Here is a 20000-nt window from a genome sequence, read left to right as displayed (position 1 = left end):
AAAGCCTTGATTGGTGATGCACCATCATATCTTAAGGAGCTTGTAGTACCATATTGCCCCACTAGAGAGCTGCTCACTAAATGCGGGGCTACTTGTGGTTCCTAGAGTCCTAAAAAGTAGGATGGGAGCCAGAGCCTTCAGTTATCAAGCTCCTCTTTTATGGAACCAGCTTCCACTTTCAGTCCTGGAGGCAGACACAGTCACCTCATTCAAGAATAGACTTAAGACTTTCCTCTTTAATAGTCCTTATAGTTAGGGCTGAATCAGGTTTGCCCTGGTCCAGCCCCTTGATATGCTGCTATAGGCTTATAGGCTGCTGGGGGATGTTTTAGGATACACTGAGCACCTCTCTCCTCTTCTCTCTCTCCTTATGGATGAATTTACATCTCTCCATTGCACCTTATTAACTCTGCTTCCTCCCCGGAGTCGTTGTGACTTCACGTCTCATAGGGTCCATTGGACCTGGAGGTGTCTGATGCTGGTGAGCCGGCCTCCCATTGGCCCTGCTGATGCCCCCCCCCCCTCCTCTCTACCTCCTTCTGTTTCATGGATTGGAGTTCCATTCATACATTGTCATATTCATGTAATGTGTTTATGTAACTCTGTAACTCTGTTCATCTGGTCACATGACATCTATTCTTCTGTCCATCCGGGGAGAGGGATCCTCCTCTGTTGCTCTCCTGAAGGTTTCTTCACTTTTTTCCCTGTCAAAGGTTATTTTTGGGGAGTTTTTCCTGATTCGATGTGAGGTCAAAGGTCAGGGATGTCGTATGTGTACAGATTGTAAAGCCCTCTGAGGCAAATTTGTAATTTGTGATATTGGGCTATACAAAATAAACTGAATTGAATTTAATTGAAAAACTAACTAGCTAACAATGTGGAACAAGCCTTCCAGTGTGTGAGGAACCGTTAGCTAAGGCCTTCATAACTGTAACATATTCAGCTGTTAGCTTCTTCAGGAAATGCTCTTCAGAAAACACTTGTTTATTATTTCTGTATTTTCAATGCAACTTCCTCTGAAGAGCAATTTCCTAAGTGAGTGAGGTTCTATGGGTTCTAAGGGTTCTATTGATTCTGTCTTCTAAGTTTCCCACTCTGCCCACCAGGCGGCGCTGTACTGACCAGGAGCCGCCTGCACTCACCGGTCGGCCGTGCAGACTCTCGAAGTAGAGGAGAAACTTCTGCAGGGTGATTTTCTCCAGCACCATCTGAGACTGAGTCATGTCCTGAACACACAACAACAACAAACATCAACATCAACACACACATCAACAACAACAATACACACATCAACATCAACACACATCAACGTCAACACACACATCAACAACAACAAACATCAACATCAACACACATCAACGTCAACACACACACATCAACAACAACAAACATCAACACACACATCAACAACAACAAACATCAACATCAACACACATCAACGTCAACACACACACATCAACAACAACAAACATCAACACACACATCAACAACAACAACAATACACACATCAACACCAACACACATCAACAACACACACATCAACATCAACACACATCAACGTCAACACTCAAACCAAAATCAAACATCAACACACACATCAACATCAACATACACATCAACACACACAACAACATCAACACACACAACAACATCAACACACACATCAACAACAACATCAACACACACATCAACATCAACACACAAACCAAAATCAACACACACACATCAACATCAACACACACAACAACATCAACACACACAACAACATCAACACACACATCAACATCAACACACACAACAACAACACACACACACATAACAACACACAACAACATCAACACACACATCAACACACACACATAACAACACACAACAACATCAACACACACACATCAACACACACATAACAACACACAACAACATCAACACACACACATCAATACACCAACACACACACACACACACACACACAACAACACATACACTGACACACACAACAACATCAACACACACACATCAATACACACATCAACATCAACACACACAACAACACATACACCAACACACACACACACACACACAACAACACATACACCAACACACACACACACACAACAACACATACACAAATACACACACCAACATACACCAACACACACACACACACACACAACAACATAACCAGATAAATAAACATGCTTTGCAGTCAAAATGAAAAGAAGGGACATTAAACGCAGCAGATGATGAACAGTTTGGTGAGGTTGCACCACATCAGTGTCGTGGTGCATTCAGGGACCTTCATGTTGTCCGGCAGGCCCAGAGCCTGCCTCTTCTCTCTCAGCCGTCTGAAGAGTGACTCCACCGTATCCTCCAGAGTGGCCTTGTGATCCGGCGCCCCCTGCTGGCCCGAGCCGGACCTGCTGGACACATTCACACTGGTGGATCTGGTCCCAGGACCACACTGAGCACGTGCAGCGGGTGTGCCGGCGTTACCTGGTGGAGTTCTCTGGACCGTCAGACTCCTTCGACTCAAACACCGACTGCCTGAGTCTCATCGCTGCAGAAACACAGCGAATGCACTTCTATTGTTTGGTGTTCAAGAACCGAAGGTTCCTCTGAGAAGGACTCTAGTGAGCGACCTTTACCTTTGAGCTGTCTGCGAGCCTTCGCCAGGTCCCCCATCACACGGATCATCTCCGGGTTGGAGTACTTATCGTTGTGGGACGGCTGCAGAACAGTGAAACCATCAGAGGAAGTCAGAGGACCTGGACCCACTTATGAAATCAGCTGACTCAACTGAGCGGCCAATCAAACAGCTCGATCACGTCTGGTACTGAATAAACTCTTTCGATGCAAGTGAGTATAATAAAAAAATTAAGTTATTAACAAACTAATTAATGAATCATTTCTTCACATAAAAAACAAACTGCTTGTACTTATTTATGTCCAGTGTTGAAAGTAACAATGTACTTTTAAATAAAGATATAATAATAATAATAATAATAATAATAATAGCTTATACTCAAGTAAAAGGCCACTTTAGTAAAGTACCTCAAAATTGTACTTGATTATTTCCATTTTATGGGACTTTATACTTCTAATGGACTACCCTTATCTGATGAAGTGAATACCTTTATTGCGAAAAGCAACTGTTATTGTGAAAATCCTGTCTTGAATTAACCCAATAACCAGAACCAGGATCCGTTTCATACAGCTGGTTCAGATTCAACACACATCTTACTTTCCCAAACCTATACTGTAAATAAATGTGTTATATTGCCACAGAGGGCAACCGACAAGGGACGCTTGGTGGCCTCAGAGTAACGGTTTGTGGCCATCGGGCCACCGGGCCACCGGGCCACCGGGCCACCGGGCCACGGTGAACGTCGAGCCCCGGTCTCGGACCAACCAGGACCTTACGAGACCTGTGCCAGTTACTAAAGAGGCTGTGAGCCTCAAACTAACCAAACAGATCCCCTGACCATTCTGGATGTCCTGGTCCCAGACCCACTTGAGTCCTGGTCCCTGACCCACCAGAGTCCTAGTCCCTGACCCACCCGAGTCCTAGTCCCTGCTGTGTTTACCTTGTAGTTCATCTCCTGCTCAAACTGATCCTCAAACCTGCAGACCTTCTTCTTCAGGGTCTGAATCTGTTTGGTGAGGAACGCGATGGACGAGGGGCACTCCCGGTCCTCCGGGACCTCGGTCCGGTCCCGAGCTCGACACCTGGACAGAAACACAGGCAGTGGGAGAGACGGGTAAACAGAGGGAGAGACAGGTAAACAGGGAGACAGGGAGACAGACAGGTATACAGACAGACAGGCAAACAGACTCACTGTATGTACTGCTGGCTGCAGGGCGGTGACGGTGGGGTTTCAGGGTCGGAGTTGAACCTCAGGCTGTGGCTGAGGCTGGAGCAGCGGGGGGAGGGCAGAGGGCCAGGGCCGCCCGCCAGGAGCTGGAGGAGAGCTCCTCCCTCTCCTCCCCCCTCCCCTCCAGGGCTGCTCCTCTGGGGGGAGTAGGGGGACTGTTGAGGGCTGGGGGGCAGAGCTCTGTCGGGGGTCAGGGGCTGCTGGCCAGGGTGGATGGTGGTGAACGGCTGGTGTCTGGGGGACTGTGGCGGTCTGGTCTGGACCGCCAGGAGCTCTGCAGAGACACAAAGTTTGTCTTCAGAAACACTTCAAGTCCTCCGGTTCAACATTCAGAAGCAAGATTATAATTTATCTTTTGAAAACACAGTTTATATAAATACCGTCAGGGTCTCCAGTAACAACCTTGAGAATCTCCTCATGGTGACAATTAGACCCACCTCAAGAAGGACCACTAGAACCACCTAAAGAAGGACCACTAGAACCACCTCAAGAAGGACCACTAGACCAACCTCAAAGGCACCTAAGACGAAATCCACACGGCTCTGAACACGGCGACGTCTGAGCTGGCAGCTAGAAGCTAACGGTGCTAACAGTGTTTACCTGAGGAGGAACTGGATGGTGGATTCCATAGTTCTATGATGACGACATCAGTCAGTGCGATGCTATCAGCTGTAACTGTCGTATGAGAACAGTGCAGAGTGGCGACCTGAGGAGCACGCTCTACCCATGATACCTCAAGAACATCCTTAATGACCTCAAGAACAACTTAAAGAACCAGTAGAACCTCCTCAAGGACAAATACAACAACGTTAAGGACCAGTAAAACGTCCTCAATGACCACTACAACCACCTAAAGAATCAGAAGCACCTCCTAAAGGAAAACTAAAACTACCTAAAGGGCCAGTAGAACCTCTTAAAGGACCACTACAACTACATAAAAGGGCCAGTATAACCTCCTACCATTAAACCTACCTAAAGGACCAGTAGAATGACCCCTAAAACTACCTAAAGGACCACTAAAACTACCTAAAGGCCCAGTATAAACTCCTAAAGGACCACTAAAACTACCTAAAGGACCAGTAAAAGGACCACTAAAACTACATAATGGACCAGTAGAAGGACCACTAAAACTACCTAAAGGACCAGTAGAATGACCACTAAAACTACCTAAAGGCCCAGTAGGACCTCCTAAAGGACCACTAAAACTACCTAAAGGACCAGTAGAATGACCACTAAAACTACCTAAAGGCCCAGTATAAACTCCTAAAGGACCACTAAAACTACCTAAAGGACCAGTAAAAGGACCACTAAAACTACATAATGGACCAGTAGAAGGACCGCTAAAACTACCTAAAGGGCCAGTATAAACTCCTAAAGGACCAATAAAACTACATAAAAGGGCCAATATAACCTCCTACCATTAAAACTACCTAAAGGACCAATAGAACCTCCTAAAGGACCACTAAAACTACCTAAAGGGCAAACATAACCTCCTCATTGACAAAAAGAACCATCTTAAGGACCTACTCAGAGAGCACTTGAACATTAACATCTTCTAGAACCTCCAAAATGACCATCAAACTCAACCAAAAGATTCACTGTAAACTCCTCATGGGTCAATAGAACAGATAAAGGACGAGTAGAACCTCCTCAATGAAAACTACTTAAAGAACAGCTATAATCTCCTCAATGACACCTATAACCATCTTAAGGACCTATACAACCCCCTCAATTATCACAATTACAACCTTTATGATATCTAGAACCTCTTCATTATATCTAGAACCTCTTCATTGACCTCTAGAACCTCCTAAAGGGCCACTAAAATCTCCTAAATTGTACTAAAATCTCATGAAGGCAACGTTTTAGTACTCGAGATTGGTCTTGGTCTCAAGACCTCTTTTTGAAGGTCGTGGTTTCGACCACATTTTTATTTGAAGACCGGTTGAGACCACAACGTGGATATATCTAAACTACCTGTGCATCTGGTTCACCTGTTATGACAGCGATGGTTCATAGAAAACAACATACACACATGAAATTAACCAGATTATTTCTCTTTCATGGAACACATAATAATGAAGAAGATTCATTTGCTTTCTTTGGTATTTTTATGGGATCAATACACTCTGGTCTTGGTCTGGTCTTGGTCTTGATACACTTTGGTCTTGGTCTCGTTATGGTCTCGATACACTCTGGTCTTGGTCTGGTCTTGGTCCCGATAGTCTGGTCTAGATCTCGATTCACTCTGGTCTTGGTCTCGTTATGGTCTCGATACACTCTGGTCTTGGTCTGGTCTTGGTCTTGATACACTCTGGTCTTGGTCTGGTCTTGGTCCCGATAGTCTGGTCTAGATCTTGATTCACTCTGGTCTTGATCTTGTTATGGTATCGATACACTCTGGTCTTGGTCTCGATCCACTCGGTTCTTGGTCTAGACTTGGTCACAATACACTATAGTCCTGGTGTGGTCTTGGTCCCGATAGTCTGGTCTAAGTCTCGATTCACTCTGGTCTTGGTCTGGTTTTGGTCCTGATTCACTCTGGTCTTGGTCTGTGTACACATCTATTGTTCTGTCCATCCGGGGAGAGGGATCCTCCTCTGTTGCTCTCCTGAAGGGTTCTTACACACACATTTATATATATGTATATATCTATGTATATATATCTCTATATATATATATATATATATATATATATATATATATATATCTATATATGTATATATAGATATATATATCTATATATATATGAAATAAAAGTCCTCCTTCTCTTCTGGACAAGCTCTTCTGTAGTGCAGACACACACACACACAGGTAGTAATATTACTATTAGTTGTATTTCTACTACTGCAGTAGTAGAAATACAAACAGACAGACATACAGACAGACAAACAGACACACAGACATACAGACAGACAGACAGACAGACAGACAGACAGACAGAGAGACAGACAGACATACAGACAGACAGACAGACAGAGACAGACAGACAGACAGACAGACAGACAGACAGAGAGACAGACAGACAGACAGACAGAGAGACAGACAGTGAGACAGAGAGACAGACAGGTACCTGGGGGGCTGTTCTCGTCAGAGGGGACCCCGTGGCACAGAGCCAGCGTCTTGCCCTCCTTCCCTCCGAGCTCCACAGGGCCACAGGGGCTCTTCTGCTCCTTGCTGCCCGGGGCAGGGGGGCTCTCCTCTGGGGACGGACCCAGCGAGGGCACCCCCTCCACCTCCAGCGCCTGGAGCTTCAGCAGAGAACTCTGCAGGCAGAAGCAGAACATGCCAGACACCGATCCAGAGAATAACCGGGTCCAAGGAGGAGGCAGTAGCATAGGAGGTGGTGTCGTAAGGCTGCGGCCGGTCAGTGGTTCCAGATGTTAGCCAGATCCCAGCCTCTGAAGCACCACATGTGGAGGAGTGTCAGATGGAGGAGGCTTGCTGCTCAGGATGTAGTCCGGCCCCAATATCCAAAGGAGGAGACCATTAACCTCCTCCCCATTAATTAGTCAGGCACCGTCCAGTGAGACCAGCCAGCTCTACCAGAGATTAGTCAGTGATGCTCCACATGAACAGCCCATGAATACATATCTCCTCCTCCTCTTCCTTTGGTCTGCTCTTCATCCCTCTTCACTGCAGCCATTAGCCTGCTCCGGTGTCTGCCCTTCTCCTTGTGCCTTCAGCACGTGACATTCCAGGAATTAGTCATCTCCGTCGTGACTGCGCTCAGAGGGTTTGAATCTTCATCCTTCTCGTTCCAAACGTCCCCTGATGATGATGCTGATGCTGCTGATGCTGATGCTGCGTTGGTGTCCTCCCCTCCTCCTCCTCCCTCGCTGGATTACTCATCCTCAGGCTCGTGAAGGACTGAGGAGGGGCTGTGTGGGGGTGGGGGGGGTGGGGGGGGGTGGACATGAGGACTCCTCTCTCTTCCTCATCGTGAGGTTTTTCCCGCATCGGTGGGGGAGGGCCTTATTGATGACATCACCGTGTGTGTCTCATTCATAAAAAGGAAGGAGGAGAAGGAGGCTGTTAACCCCTTATTATCCAGTGTGTGTGTGTGAGTGTGTGTGTGTGTGTGTGTGTGTGTGTGAGTGTGTGTGTGTGTGTGTGAGTGTGTGAGTGTGTGAGTGTGTGCTCCATCACGACACCGGTATGTATAAACTGACAAACTTAAATTATTATCGTTATCATTATTATTATTATTATTATTATTATTATTATTATTGTTATTGTCACCTGAGTAGCCAGGAGAGAGAATGCAGCACATGAAGCATAGACTTCTATACAACCAGAGGAGTCGCCCCCTGGTTGTCAGGAGAGAGAATGCAGCTTTAACACATGAAGCATAGACTTCTATACAACCAGAGGAGTCGCCCCCTGGTGGTCAGGAGAGATAATGCAGCTTTAACACATGAAGCATAGACTTCTATACAACCAGAGGAGTCGCCCCCTGGTGGTCAGGAGAGAGAATGCAGCTTTAACACATGAAGCATAGACTTCTATACAACCAGAGGAGTCGCCCCCTGGTGGTCAGGAGAGAGAATGCAGCTTTTACACATGAAGCATAGACTTCTATACAACCAGAGGAGTCGCCCCCTGGTGGTCAGGAAAGAGAATGCAGCTTTTACACATGAAGCATAGACTTCTATACAACCAGAGGAGTCGCCCCCTGGTGGTCGCCCCCGTGACGTCAGGTGAACGTCGGCCAATTAGAAAGTAGAGATGATACTAGTTTAATCAAATGTTTACAAGGAGGACCATCTGTGGGAACAAGGCCACAGATGGTCCTCCTTGAACCTCCTCATCTTCCAGCTCTCAGACCTCCTCCAGTTAGAAGGACCAGACCAGTTGGATCAGGAGAGGCCTCCTCCAGTTAGAGGGACCAGACCAGTTGGATCAGGAGAGGCCTCCTCCAGTTAGAGGGACCAGACCAGTTGGATCAGGAGAGGCCTCCTCCAGTTAGAGGGACCAGACCAGTTGGATCAGGAGAGGCCTCCTCCAGTTAGAGGGACCAGACCAGTTGGATCAGGAGAGGCCTCCTCCAGTTAGAGGGACCAGACCAGTTGGATCAGGAGAGGCCTCCTCCAGTTAGAAGGACCAGACCAGTTGGATCAGGAGAGGCCTCCTCCAGTTAGAAGGACCAGACCAGTTGGATCAGGAGAGGCCTCCTCCAGTTAGAGGGACCAGACCAGTTGGATCAGGAGAGCCCTCCATCAATACTATACTGGGCCACCACCAGGCGGAGAGTGGTACTTCCAACCCGAATACATCTGTTAAAGAGAGAATTCAAACTGAGACCCGTTCACAGGGGAACTGTGAGACACAAGTTTTTGAGGTCCCTTCAAAGTAAAAGCCTCATTAGCCTCTAGTCTTCGAGCTGCTCGGAGCAGAAGGTTGGCGGTTCGAGAACTGAGAGAAGGTTCCTTCAGGTCCAACACATCTTCAATAAGACGATGTTTGAATAAGGACATAAAACGATAGGAAATAAAAACACTTCTTTCTTTTTTTACGGCTTTTATTTTTCAAACAGATCAAACTGCTTCGGCTAAAAGATGTTTTGTTCGTGCATAACTGAGAGACAGAGCAAGAGAGTTAAAACGTTTCTAGCCTCTGTAATATGACAATGATAATAATAATAATAATAATAATAACAACCACAATAATAATAATAATAATAATAATAATAATAACAATAATGATAATCTACTATCTTCCCATTATATACAAATAAATCAATGATACTTCATCACACAATCTCATAACAACAAATTATCACTGAGAATCAATATGAACATTAATATTTATCCTTCTGGTCCAAACACACAGCTGAACATTGAAAGCAACCAGGCAGCCTGGTCTGTGCTGGGGAAGTTTTTATTATTATTACTTAAGATATTTTGTATATTTGTGTTTTTGTACACATTAAACGAATGAGATATGAGGTGTAAATCAGGGCTGTTCTGTTCACTGAGAATCAGATTGTAAACCAGACAACCAGGCTAGCTGTTTCCTCCGCTTCCAGCCTTCATGCTAAGCTAGGCTAACATCTCACTGGTCTTTTCATGCAGAGCTCACAGACTAAGACAAAGGCTGCTTTTACAAAAATGCCACACAATATTAATACACATTTTAAATAAATAGATGAATCCCTTTTTACGGTTAAACTCTTTGTTGTTGGAAGAAATACAAACTTTAAAGACTGCACGTCTCAACAGGATGAAGGTTTCAGAGCCCGGAGAAACCGGTTCTAACCAGGTTTACTTCATGTGGACCTTCTCCAGGAAGGGGTTCTGGTTCAGGGTTCATGGCTCTGTTCGGCCCGACTTCTGAATCCCCAACGGTTGTCATGTTGGTGAAAGAGATATGTTGAGTTTTGGATCGAAGGTTCATTGTTGAGGCTGGAGACTGAAAACAGAACAATCGGCACGCTTCTTTTTGAGCTCTTAAAGACTTCTTGTCCATGTTGGCTTTGACATTGACAGTTTATTCCCAAACAATTCAACGACAACGTGGACAAACAGATCCACGAACAGCTCGTTAGCGAGAGGATTCGTATATATATATAGATATATACTTATATAAAACACAACAGGACTTGTTTGTCTTTGAAACAAACAGCCGATAAGAAATTCAAGTCATGCAACGTGTCTGTGAGGAAAGAGTGTTTGTGTGTGTGCAAAAATATGTAGGAAACCTTGGAAATATGTACAAAATATCTATTATCATGCTATAATCCAAAGGTTCACAACATGAAGAAGGATAGAAAGGAAAGTTTAAAAGTAGAAGTGTTCGTATCAGGACTACGGCTGCTACTCTCGTCTTTCTGGTTTTGGATGATAAGTTCCCCAAAATGTCGTGAGAAGTGAAGGCATCGCGGTGACGTCGGCTTTGCCCGTTAATGTCGGAGAGCCAAACCTTCAGACTTTCAAAAGCAGTAGTAGTGGTATGACCGTCCTCCAAGGGGTCAAAGTTCAAGTGTCAGCCTATCCAGGACAGTTGAGAGGAGCCCACATATGCATTGCTCCAAGACTTCTAGCGATCTAAAGATAAACAATTGTCTCGCAGCAATACGTGAGACGTGACACTGCTGACGGAGGAGCATCCCCAGGGTTGTTGTTCAAAGAAACACCACAAGGCAACGTATGTTCTGTGGATGGAGTAGTTATGTTCCAGAGTTCTGCCAGTGTTCTGAAACCAGGAGGAGGACTTTCTCAGGTCACAACAGGTCATGGTTGTACCCCTTTGAACCCTTTGTGTGTCACTCTGTGATTTCTAGGACCTTTGTACTACTTTGAGACTTGATACACAACTAGTGCTGGGAACAAGGCCACAGATGGTCCTCCTTGAACCTCCTCATCTTCCAGCTCTCAGGCCTCCTCCAGTTAGAGGGACCAGACCAGTTGGATCAGCGAGAGGCCTCCTCCAGTTAGAGGGACCAGACCAGTTGGATCAGCGAGAGGCCTCCAGTCCATCTGCTCTGGACTCAAATCCTATAAGGACACGATGGGGCTACAAATCATTGTTTGAGTCGCACAACGCTTTAAAGACAAGTTAGGCAAAGTTACAGTGCGCTGCTTCAGGTGAGAACGTCCTCCAAATGGCACCTGAAGCTGGTCTTCATCGGCCTGGTGAGAAGTCGTCTTCCTCTCAGGTTTGGACCTCGCCGGCAGCCCTAAGGTGTCTGGCTTTGGGTGTCGAGCTGGACTAAAAGTCGTAATCCCATCCGGAGTTGTCGTCCGGTGGTGGCTCATCTGTGTCTTCGGGGAAATTGTCGAAGTTATTGGTGTCGGTCGGAGAGGAAACCTGGACAGAACAACACGAGTCAAACACCTTGGACACCTGCAGACCTCTTAAAGTCCAGACCATCAGAGATCTGTAGAATGTAGACCGGCGTGTGTGGCATGCAACAAACACCCCAGCTGAACCGCAGTAATGGAGAGCACCATCAATACTGGGCCACCAGGGGGCTGGAAGCCATTAGCTGGAGAAATCTTGTTTTTTAGTGTTTCTCGAAACTTCCAAATGCATCTAATGGTCTTTATTTAGCAAATAAGAGTCAAGTGGCCTTAAAATGGACAGTCACATTACAGCAGGTGGTCTTATGTGAGGGGGAATCGTAACCCGTCTTCACTCAAATATGACTTTCGATTCACCAGAAAATTAGCTATATCTCAAAACATAGATTTTGCAATATGAAGTTTTACAAACTGTGGCCGACTGTTTGATCCATATCACCTTGTTGTCTAGTTATGGTTCAGTACATTTACAGAGCTCTGATTGGTCGAACATGAATTTCACTTGGACTCACATGGGGTGTGATGGGCGGAGTCAGAGTTCCTTTCCTCAGGCCCTCCCAGTTAAATCCTTCAAACCACCTGAACACAGAGACAGATTAGTTGTTATCTGGTATTGAAATGCACAATGAAGAGAACCCTGAAACAGCCAATCAGGGGGCAGCTTCCTCTCCACTCACTTGTGCTTCTGGATGTCTTTGACTCCGTTCTTCAGGTTTCCAAGTCTTTCTGAGGGATTATCTCTGTTGACATATTTATTTTGGAGATGAAACTATGAAATTGGATTCTGCAGTGAATGTGAGCCGCTCAGGTAAACAGCGCCCCCTACCTGCAGAGCTTCTTGATGAGGTTGGCGGCGTTCTTGGTGATCTTCTTGGGGAACTCGATCATGTCGATGCCTCTCAGGATGACGTTGTAGGTTTTCATCGGATCTGGACCTGAAAACGGGGGACTGGAGACACACAGAGACGTTGTCGACACCGGCCAGCCCGAGTTTGACTTCGTGACTTCATCTCTACTCCGTCTCCATCCTCACCTGCCGGTCAGCAGCTCGTACATCAGGATCCCCAGAGACCAGTAGTCGGCTGATACATCGTGACCTTTGTTGAGGATGATCTCTGGAGCCACGTACTCTGGCGTCCCGCAGAACGTCCACGTCTTCTTACAGAAACCGATCTTCTTGGCAAAACCAAAGTCCACCTAGAAACAGATTCAGTTGATTGAAGCGTTCTCTACACATTCCGATGTGATCGGCATCTCAAGCTTGAAAATATGAGGATGAGCTCCAATATTTCTGGTGTTGTCCTACTACATGTGAAATATTGAAAATGTATTTTCATGAATAAATATGGAATTACCAGCTTGGCGTATCCCCGGCTGTCCAGGATGAGATTTTCAGGTTTCAGGTCTCTGTATATGATTCCTTTGGCATGCAGGTATGCAAAGGCTTCGACCACACAGGCTGTGTAGAACCTGGTGGTCGAGTCTTCAAACGAACCCCTGAAAAACACAGTCAGTTAGTTTATGAAGACATAAACCAGATGATAAGCATGTGACACCGGAGAAGCTTTTTAGTTTTTGCTTGAAAAATGATCAACTATCAACATTAATTAATTGTTCAACTAATTCATTAGAACCAAGAAACTCAGACGGTGGTTTCTAGATGAGATCCAGCTTCAGGTTGTAGAGACGTCAATGAAGAGAGATTGAGACGGGTACCTGTCTCTCAGTATCGTCCACAGCTCTCCTCCCAGACAGGCCTCCAGCAGCATGTACAGGTATTTACTGTCTTTAAAGGTCCGGTACAACCTGGACACAAACAACACGGCTTCATCACAACCTGGAAGAACAAACCACAAACATCCATCTGTCTGTTCTGATTCCGTGTGTCTTATTTCATTATTCTACTGCTTTGATGTTGTTTTCAATAAAGATCAATAAGAGACATGAGTTATATTCTAATTTCATTGTATTTTAAAATGATTTATTAGTAACTCAATGCTGCACATAACACCAAACAAAGATTGGTCAGTGGAGCTTTTAATAATAATAATAATAATAATGTATCCTTTATTGATCCCTTTATTGGTAAATTCTTCTCTGCATTTGACCATCCTTAGTTATTAAGGAGCAGTGGGCTGCAGTGAAGCACCCAGGAAGCAACTGGGGGTTCAGTGCCTTGCTCAAGGACACTTCAACATGAACTATGGGGAGAGTGGGGATTGTTTTGAAGGCCAAAACCTAAAGCAACAAGTTCTTGGAATCAATGAATCCCATATAATGATTTCAGTGATGATGATTGTCGTCCTGACCTGACGATGAAGTCGCAGTGAGCATCAGTCATGATGTGTTTCTCAGAGCGGATGTGTTCCTGTTGTCTGGTGTCCACAATGTGACGCTTCTTCAGGATCTTCATGGCGAACGTCTTCGCGTCCTCGTTCTTCAGCTGCACCTGAAGGAAAACACACGTCCAGTCAGTAAGAAACATCAACACATGTACACACATCTGTATTGTGTGTCTTACCAGGCTGGTACATGTAATGTAATGGTCTCATCCCGCATTCATAGATAAAGCTACAAACAATTATGAGCCACCATCTTTTCTGACTGAGTAGTGTAGTTATTTAAACCTAACTAGTAGTTTAGTTATTCAAACTAACTAGTAGTTTAGTTATTTAAACCTAACTGAGTAGTGTAGTTATTTAAACCTAACTAGTAGTTTAGTTATTTAAACCTAACTGAGTAGTTTAGTTGTTTAAACCTGATTTAGTAGTTTAGTTGTTAAACCTAACTAGTAGTTTAGTTATTTAAACCTAACTGAGTAGTTTAGTTGTTAAACCTGATTTAGTAGTTTAGTTGTTAAACCTAACTAGTAGTTTAGTTATTTAAACTAACTAGTAGTTTAGTTATTTAAACCTAACTGAGTAGTTTAGTTGTTCAAACTAACTAGTAGTTTAGTTATTTAAACCTAACTAGTAGTTTAGTTATTTAAACCTAACTGAGTAGTTTAGTTGTTAAACCTGATTTAGTAGTTTAGTTGTTAAACCTAACTAGTAGTTTAGTTATTTAAACCTAACTGAGTAGTTTAGTTGTTAAACCTGATTTAGTAGTTTAGTTATTTAAACCTAACTAGTAGTTTAGTTATTTAAACCTAACTGAGTAGTTTAGTTGTTAAACCTGATTTAGTAGTTTAGTTGTTAAACCTAACTAGTAGTTTAGTTATTTAAACTAACTAGTAGTTTAGTTATTTAAACCTAACTGAGTAGTTTAGTTGTTCAAACTAACTAGTAGTTTAGTTATTTAAACCTAACTGAGTAGTTTAGTTGTTCAAACTAACTAGTAGTTTAGTTATTTAAACCTAACTAGTAGTTTAGTGATTTAAACCTGAGTAGTGTAGTTATTTAAACTAACTAGTAGTTTAGTTATTTAAACCTAACTGAGTAGTTTAGTTGTTTAAACCTAACTAGTAGTTTAGTTATTTAAACCTAACTGAGTAGTTTAGTTGTTTAAACCTAACTAGTAGTTTAGTGATTTAAACCTGAGTAGTGTAGTTATTTAAACTAACTAGTAGTTTAGTTATTTAAACCTAACTGAGTAGTTTAGTTGTTTAAACCTAACTGAGTAGTGTAGTTATTCAAACTAACTAGTAGTTTAGTTATTTAAACCTAACTGAGTAGTGTAGTTATTCAAACTAACTAGTAGTTTAGTTATTTAAACCTAACTGAGTAGTGTAGTTATTCAAACTAACTAGTAGTTTAGTTATTTAAACCTAACTGAGTAGTGTAGTTATTCAAACTAACTAGTAGTGTAGTTATTTAAACCTAACTGAGTAGTTTAGTTATTTAAACCTAACTTAAGTGAACCAATGAGATATGTGTTTTTAGGTATTAAATGGGATAGACTTGTTGGGTTTGAATCCTGACTGAGATTGAACATCATAAAGCTTCGATAAGGAGTTAGATCAACCTGATACAAAACAAATATAAGGCATAAACAGCTGTGGGGTAAATGAAACATGACACAGTCCTTTATTTCTGGACACCACTCAGCCAGCTGCTGGTTAGCTTAGCTTAGCATAAAGACTGGAAACAGGGGGAAACAGCTAGCATGGCTGCTGCTCTGAAGCTGCCTATGATGGGAAATATCAGAAGCAGTCTGGAGGTCAGAGGTCAGTGTTTTCCTCGGAGCAGAGTTACACTCTGACTCATCCACTGAAAATATCTCCAGAGGGTTGATGGGAGATCCTGAGCGGGGATTCCTTCCTGTTTTTGGGCAAACCCTCTGCAGGGTTTCCCCCCCGACCTTCAGTACCCTGAAACCAACATCCGTCCTCCATCCAGCTCACTTCTTATGATCATAACACCATCTGATGAATAGAAATGTAGTGAAAACAAAGGAAGCTTCCAATCTGAGAACGTCATTACGATAAAGTAAACCTATGAATGAGGGGGATTTAATCATTTAAACCTATGAATAAGGAGGATTTAATAAAGTAAACCTATGAATGAGGGGGATTTAATCATTTAAACCTATGAATAAGGAGGATTTAATAAACTAAACCTATGAATGAGGGGGATTTAATCATTTAAACCTATGAATAAGGAGGATTTAATAAACTAAACCTATGAATGAGGGGGATTTAATCATTTAAACCTATGAATAAGGAGGATTTAATAAACTAAACCTATGAATGAGGGGGATTTAATATACTAAACATATGAATAAGGAGGATTCAATGAATTACTCTTAACAATACAGAAGATTTAATGAAGGATTTAATAAAGTAAATGAACAGGATTTAATAACTGAGGAACTTGTCAGTAATGAATGATGATGATGATGAGGCTAGACTACTGGACCACTTGGATCCTGGCTAAGTATCTTCTTTAAATACGTTTATCTGCTAGAGTCCTATTGTATTTGCTGTATTGGAGCTACTAGAGTGCTGGTCTGTACTGTCTGATCCTTAATTCAGCTTTGGCAGGAAGTAGAGATTCTTGTCAACCTCGATCTCCACTGATTAAAGGAAACATCAGCTGTTGTTCTGAGCCCACTTGGTCCCGATTGCTGGCCATTCTACTATCGAACGTCTGGGGGCCGACACAGCTGTAGCTAATTATCGTCAACTCGGGAGCATAACCAGGTCAGGTCTTCAAGACTCGGAGGAGAAAGAGTCTTTCGTTGGAGTCGAGACTCGAAGGATAAAGACATAGGAGTAAAATTCTTCTCCTCACCTACAAAGCCTTGATTGGTGATGCACCATCATATCTTAAGGAGCTTGTAGTACCATATTGCCCCACTAGAGAGCTGCGCTCACTAAATGCGGGACTACTTGTGGTTCCTAGAGTCCTAAAAAGTAGGATGGGAGCCAGAGCCTTCAGTTATCAAGCTCCTCTTTTATGGAACCAGCTTCCACTTTCAGTCCTGGAGGCAGACACAGTCACCTCATTTAAGAATAGACTTAAGACTTTCCTCTTTAATAGTGCTTATAGTTAGGGCTGAATCAGGTTTGCCCTGGTCCAGCCCCTTGATATGCTGCTATAGGCTTATAGGCTGCTGGGGGATGTTTTAGGATACACTGAGCACCTCTCTCCTCTTCTCTCTCTCTCCTTATGGATGAATTTACATCTCTCCATTGCACCTTATTAACTCTGCTTCCTCCCCGGAGTCGTTGTGACTTCACGTCTCATAGGGTCCATTGGACCTGGAGGTGTCTGATGCTGGTGAGCCGGCCTCCCATTGGCCCTGCTGATGCCCCGCCCCCCCTCCTCTCTACCTCCTTCTGTTTCATGGTTTGGAGTTCCATTCATACATTGTCATATTCATGTAATGTGTTTATGTAACTCTGTAACTCTGTTCATCTGGTCACATGACATCTATTCATCTGTCCATCCGGGGAGAGGGATCCTCCTCTGTTGCTCTCCTGAAGGTTTCTTCACTTTTTTCCCTGTCAAAGGTTATTTTTGGGGAGTTTTTCCTGATCCGATGTGAGGTCAAAGGTCAGGGATGTCGTATGTTTACAGATTGTAAAGCCCTCTGAGGGGAGTTTGTAATTTGTGATATTGGGCTATACAAAAATAAACTGAATTGAATTGAGTCTTTGGTTGGAGTCAAGACTTTGATACCTGTGCGCATCCAGACAAGTGATGATGATGGTGGTGATGATGATGATGATGGTGGTGATGATGATGATGGTGATGATGATGATGGTGATGATGATGATGATGATGGTGATGATGGTGATGATGATGATGGTGATGATGATGATGATGGTGATGATGATGATGATGATGGTGATGAAGATGATGATGAAGGTGAGGGTGATGGTGATGATGATGATGATGATGATGATGGTGATGATGATGATGGTGATGATGATGATGGTGATGAAGATGATGATGAAGGTGACGGTGATGATGATGATGGTGATGAAGATGATGATGAAGGTGAGGGTGATGATGATGATGGTGACGGTGATGATGATGGTGATGGTGATGAAGATGATGATGAAGGTGAGGGTGAATCCAAGAGATATGAACTGCTCTGTTTCATCCAGAACCATAGACTCAATCACATGATGACAGTTTACAGTTACCATCACTGATACTCTACTGGGAAGTCACTGCAAATAGCTCACACACACACACACACACACACACAGACACACACACACACACACACACACACACACACACAGACACACACACACACACACACACACACACACACACACACACAGACACACACACACACACACACACACACACACACACACACACACACACACAGACACACACACACACACACACACACAGACACACACACAGACACACACACACACACACACACACACACACACACAGACACACACACACACACACACACACACACACACACACACACACACACAGACACACACACACACACACACACACACACACACACAGACACACACACAGACACACACACACACACACACACAGACACACACACAGACACACACACACACATGCACACACAGACACACACACACACACACACAGACACACAGACACACACGCACACATGCACACACACACATACATGCACACACAGACACACACACACACAGAGACACACACACACACACACACACACAGACACACACACACAGACACACACACACAGACACACACACACACACACAGACACACACACACACACACACAGACACACACACAGACACACACACACACACACACACACACAGACACACACACACACACACACACACACACACACACACAGACACACACACACACACACACAGACACACACACAGACACACACACACACACACACACACACACACACAGACACACACACACACACACAGACACACACACACACACACACACACACACACACACAGACACACACACACACACACACACACACACACACACACACACAGAGTCCAACTGGACTCAAACTGGTCTTTACCTTTGAACTTCTTGACCAGAAACTGTTTTCTTACCAACTTTTACTGGTAAAAGTGGTTCATAACTTCCTTCTTAAAGTCTTGTGTTGACATATCATACCAGCTCGACGCGTCCGAAGCCACCGACTCCCAGCGTGTCGATGATGTTGAAGTCCTTCAGGTTCAGACCAGAGAAGAAGGTGTTCTCTGCCTCGTACCTGGAGGAACAGAAACACAGGGATGCCTTTACTGACCGGAGGAAAACATGCTTTCAACGGACGCCGGAGCAGCGTTGGTCTCTGGAAGTCTTCCACAGCCTCAAGATATACCTGCAGCATTTCACAACGTGGAAGAACGGGAACTTCTTGGAGGTTTGGATGGAGAAGGAGGTGATGGGGAGGGAGGAGGAGGAGGAGGAGGAGGAAGGAGCAGGGAGGCTGGTGAGCCGCTCTCTCTGCTGCCTCGCTGGGAGGAGAAGCAACTCTCTCATCTCTAAGAGGACTTTCTTCAGCGTCAGCTCTGGACTGAACTCCCCAGACCGTTATTCCAAGCGTTCGGCAGAGCGTTGGAGCTCTGCTTCCGGTTCACATGGCAAGGGCCGATGGCGTCGATGGGGATCCAAGGTCCTGGTCTGGGGGAGCGGTGGGGTTGCCGGATCCTCCAGCTTCAGCTCTGCTGGTCCTGAGGACGTCGTCAAAAGGTTTTTATTTTTAAATCAGACGTTCTTTGAAGTCTTGATGGATTTTGGATGAGACTCCGAGAGTCTAAACTCTGCGTTTCAACAAACTGAAACCAGGACTGAGGGACGCCTCCGAGGGCTCGTCCTTTATGTCAGGAGGTCCTGAAACGAGACGCCGACGCTATTTATAG

At 44.3% G+C, this 20000-nt stretch overlaps 2 protein-coding genes across 2 annotated transcripts in view; both read right to left on the bottom strand.

Moving 5' to 3' along the window:
• LOC117749149 (protein FAM13C-like) overlaps positions 1 to 7159 on the bottom strand; it is a 10238-nt gene extending 3079 nt beyond the window's left edge. The window contains exons 1-7 of the mRNA XM_034559372.1: positions 6946 to 7159; positions 3837 to 4146; positions 3585 to 3726; positions 2646 to 2727; positions 2494 to 2557; positions 2297 to 2417; positions 1143 to 1226 (exon numbers count right to left, since the gene is read on the bottom strand). Of these exons, the coding sequence (XP_034415263.1) occupies positions 1143 to 1226; positions 2297 to 2417; positions 2494 to 2557; positions 2646 to 2727; positions 3585 to 3726; positions 3837 to 4146; positions 6946 to 7159 (1017 nt within the window). The remainder of the gene's footprint in view (positions 1 to 1142; positions 1227 to 2296; positions 2418 to 2493; positions 2558 to 2645; positions 2728 to 3584; positions 3727 to 3836; positions 4147 to 6945) is intronic.
• Positions 7160 to 11582: 4423 nt separating this feature from the next.
• prkg1b (protein kinase cGMP-dependent 1b) overlaps positions 11583 to 20000 on the bottom strand; it is a 36139-nt gene continuing 27721 nt past the window's right edge. The window contains exons 9-17 of the mRNA XM_034559371.1: positions 19252 to 19348; positions 13984 to 14123; positions 13391 to 13480; positions 13030 to 13171; positions 12708 to 12871; positions 12501 to 12623; positions 12352 to 12414; positions 12187 to 12253; positions 11583 to 11681 (exon numbers count right to left, since the gene is read on the bottom strand). Of these exons, the coding sequence (XP_034415262.1) occupies positions 11583 to 11681; positions 12187 to 12253; positions 12352 to 12414; positions 12501 to 12623; positions 12708 to 12871; positions 13030 to 13171; positions 13391 to 13480; positions 13984 to 14123; positions 19252 to 19348 (985 nt within the window). The remainder of the gene's footprint in view (positions 11682 to 12186; positions 12254 to 12351; positions 12415 to 12500; positions 12624 to 12707; positions 12872 to 13029; positions 13172 to 13390; positions 13481 to 13983; positions 14124 to 19251; positions 19349 to 20000) is intronic.

This window comes from Cyclopterus lumpus, chromosome 19 (genome assembly GCF_009769545.1).
Source record: "Cyclopterus lumpus isolate fCycLum1 chromosome 19, fCycLum1.pri, whole genome shotgun sequence".
NCBI lineage: Eukaryota > Metazoa > Chordata > Actinopteri > Perciformes > Cyclopteridae > Cyclopterus > Cyclopterus lumpus.
Note: the sequence above shows the minus strand (reverse complement) of the source record. Positions and strands in the feature narration are given on the sequence as shown.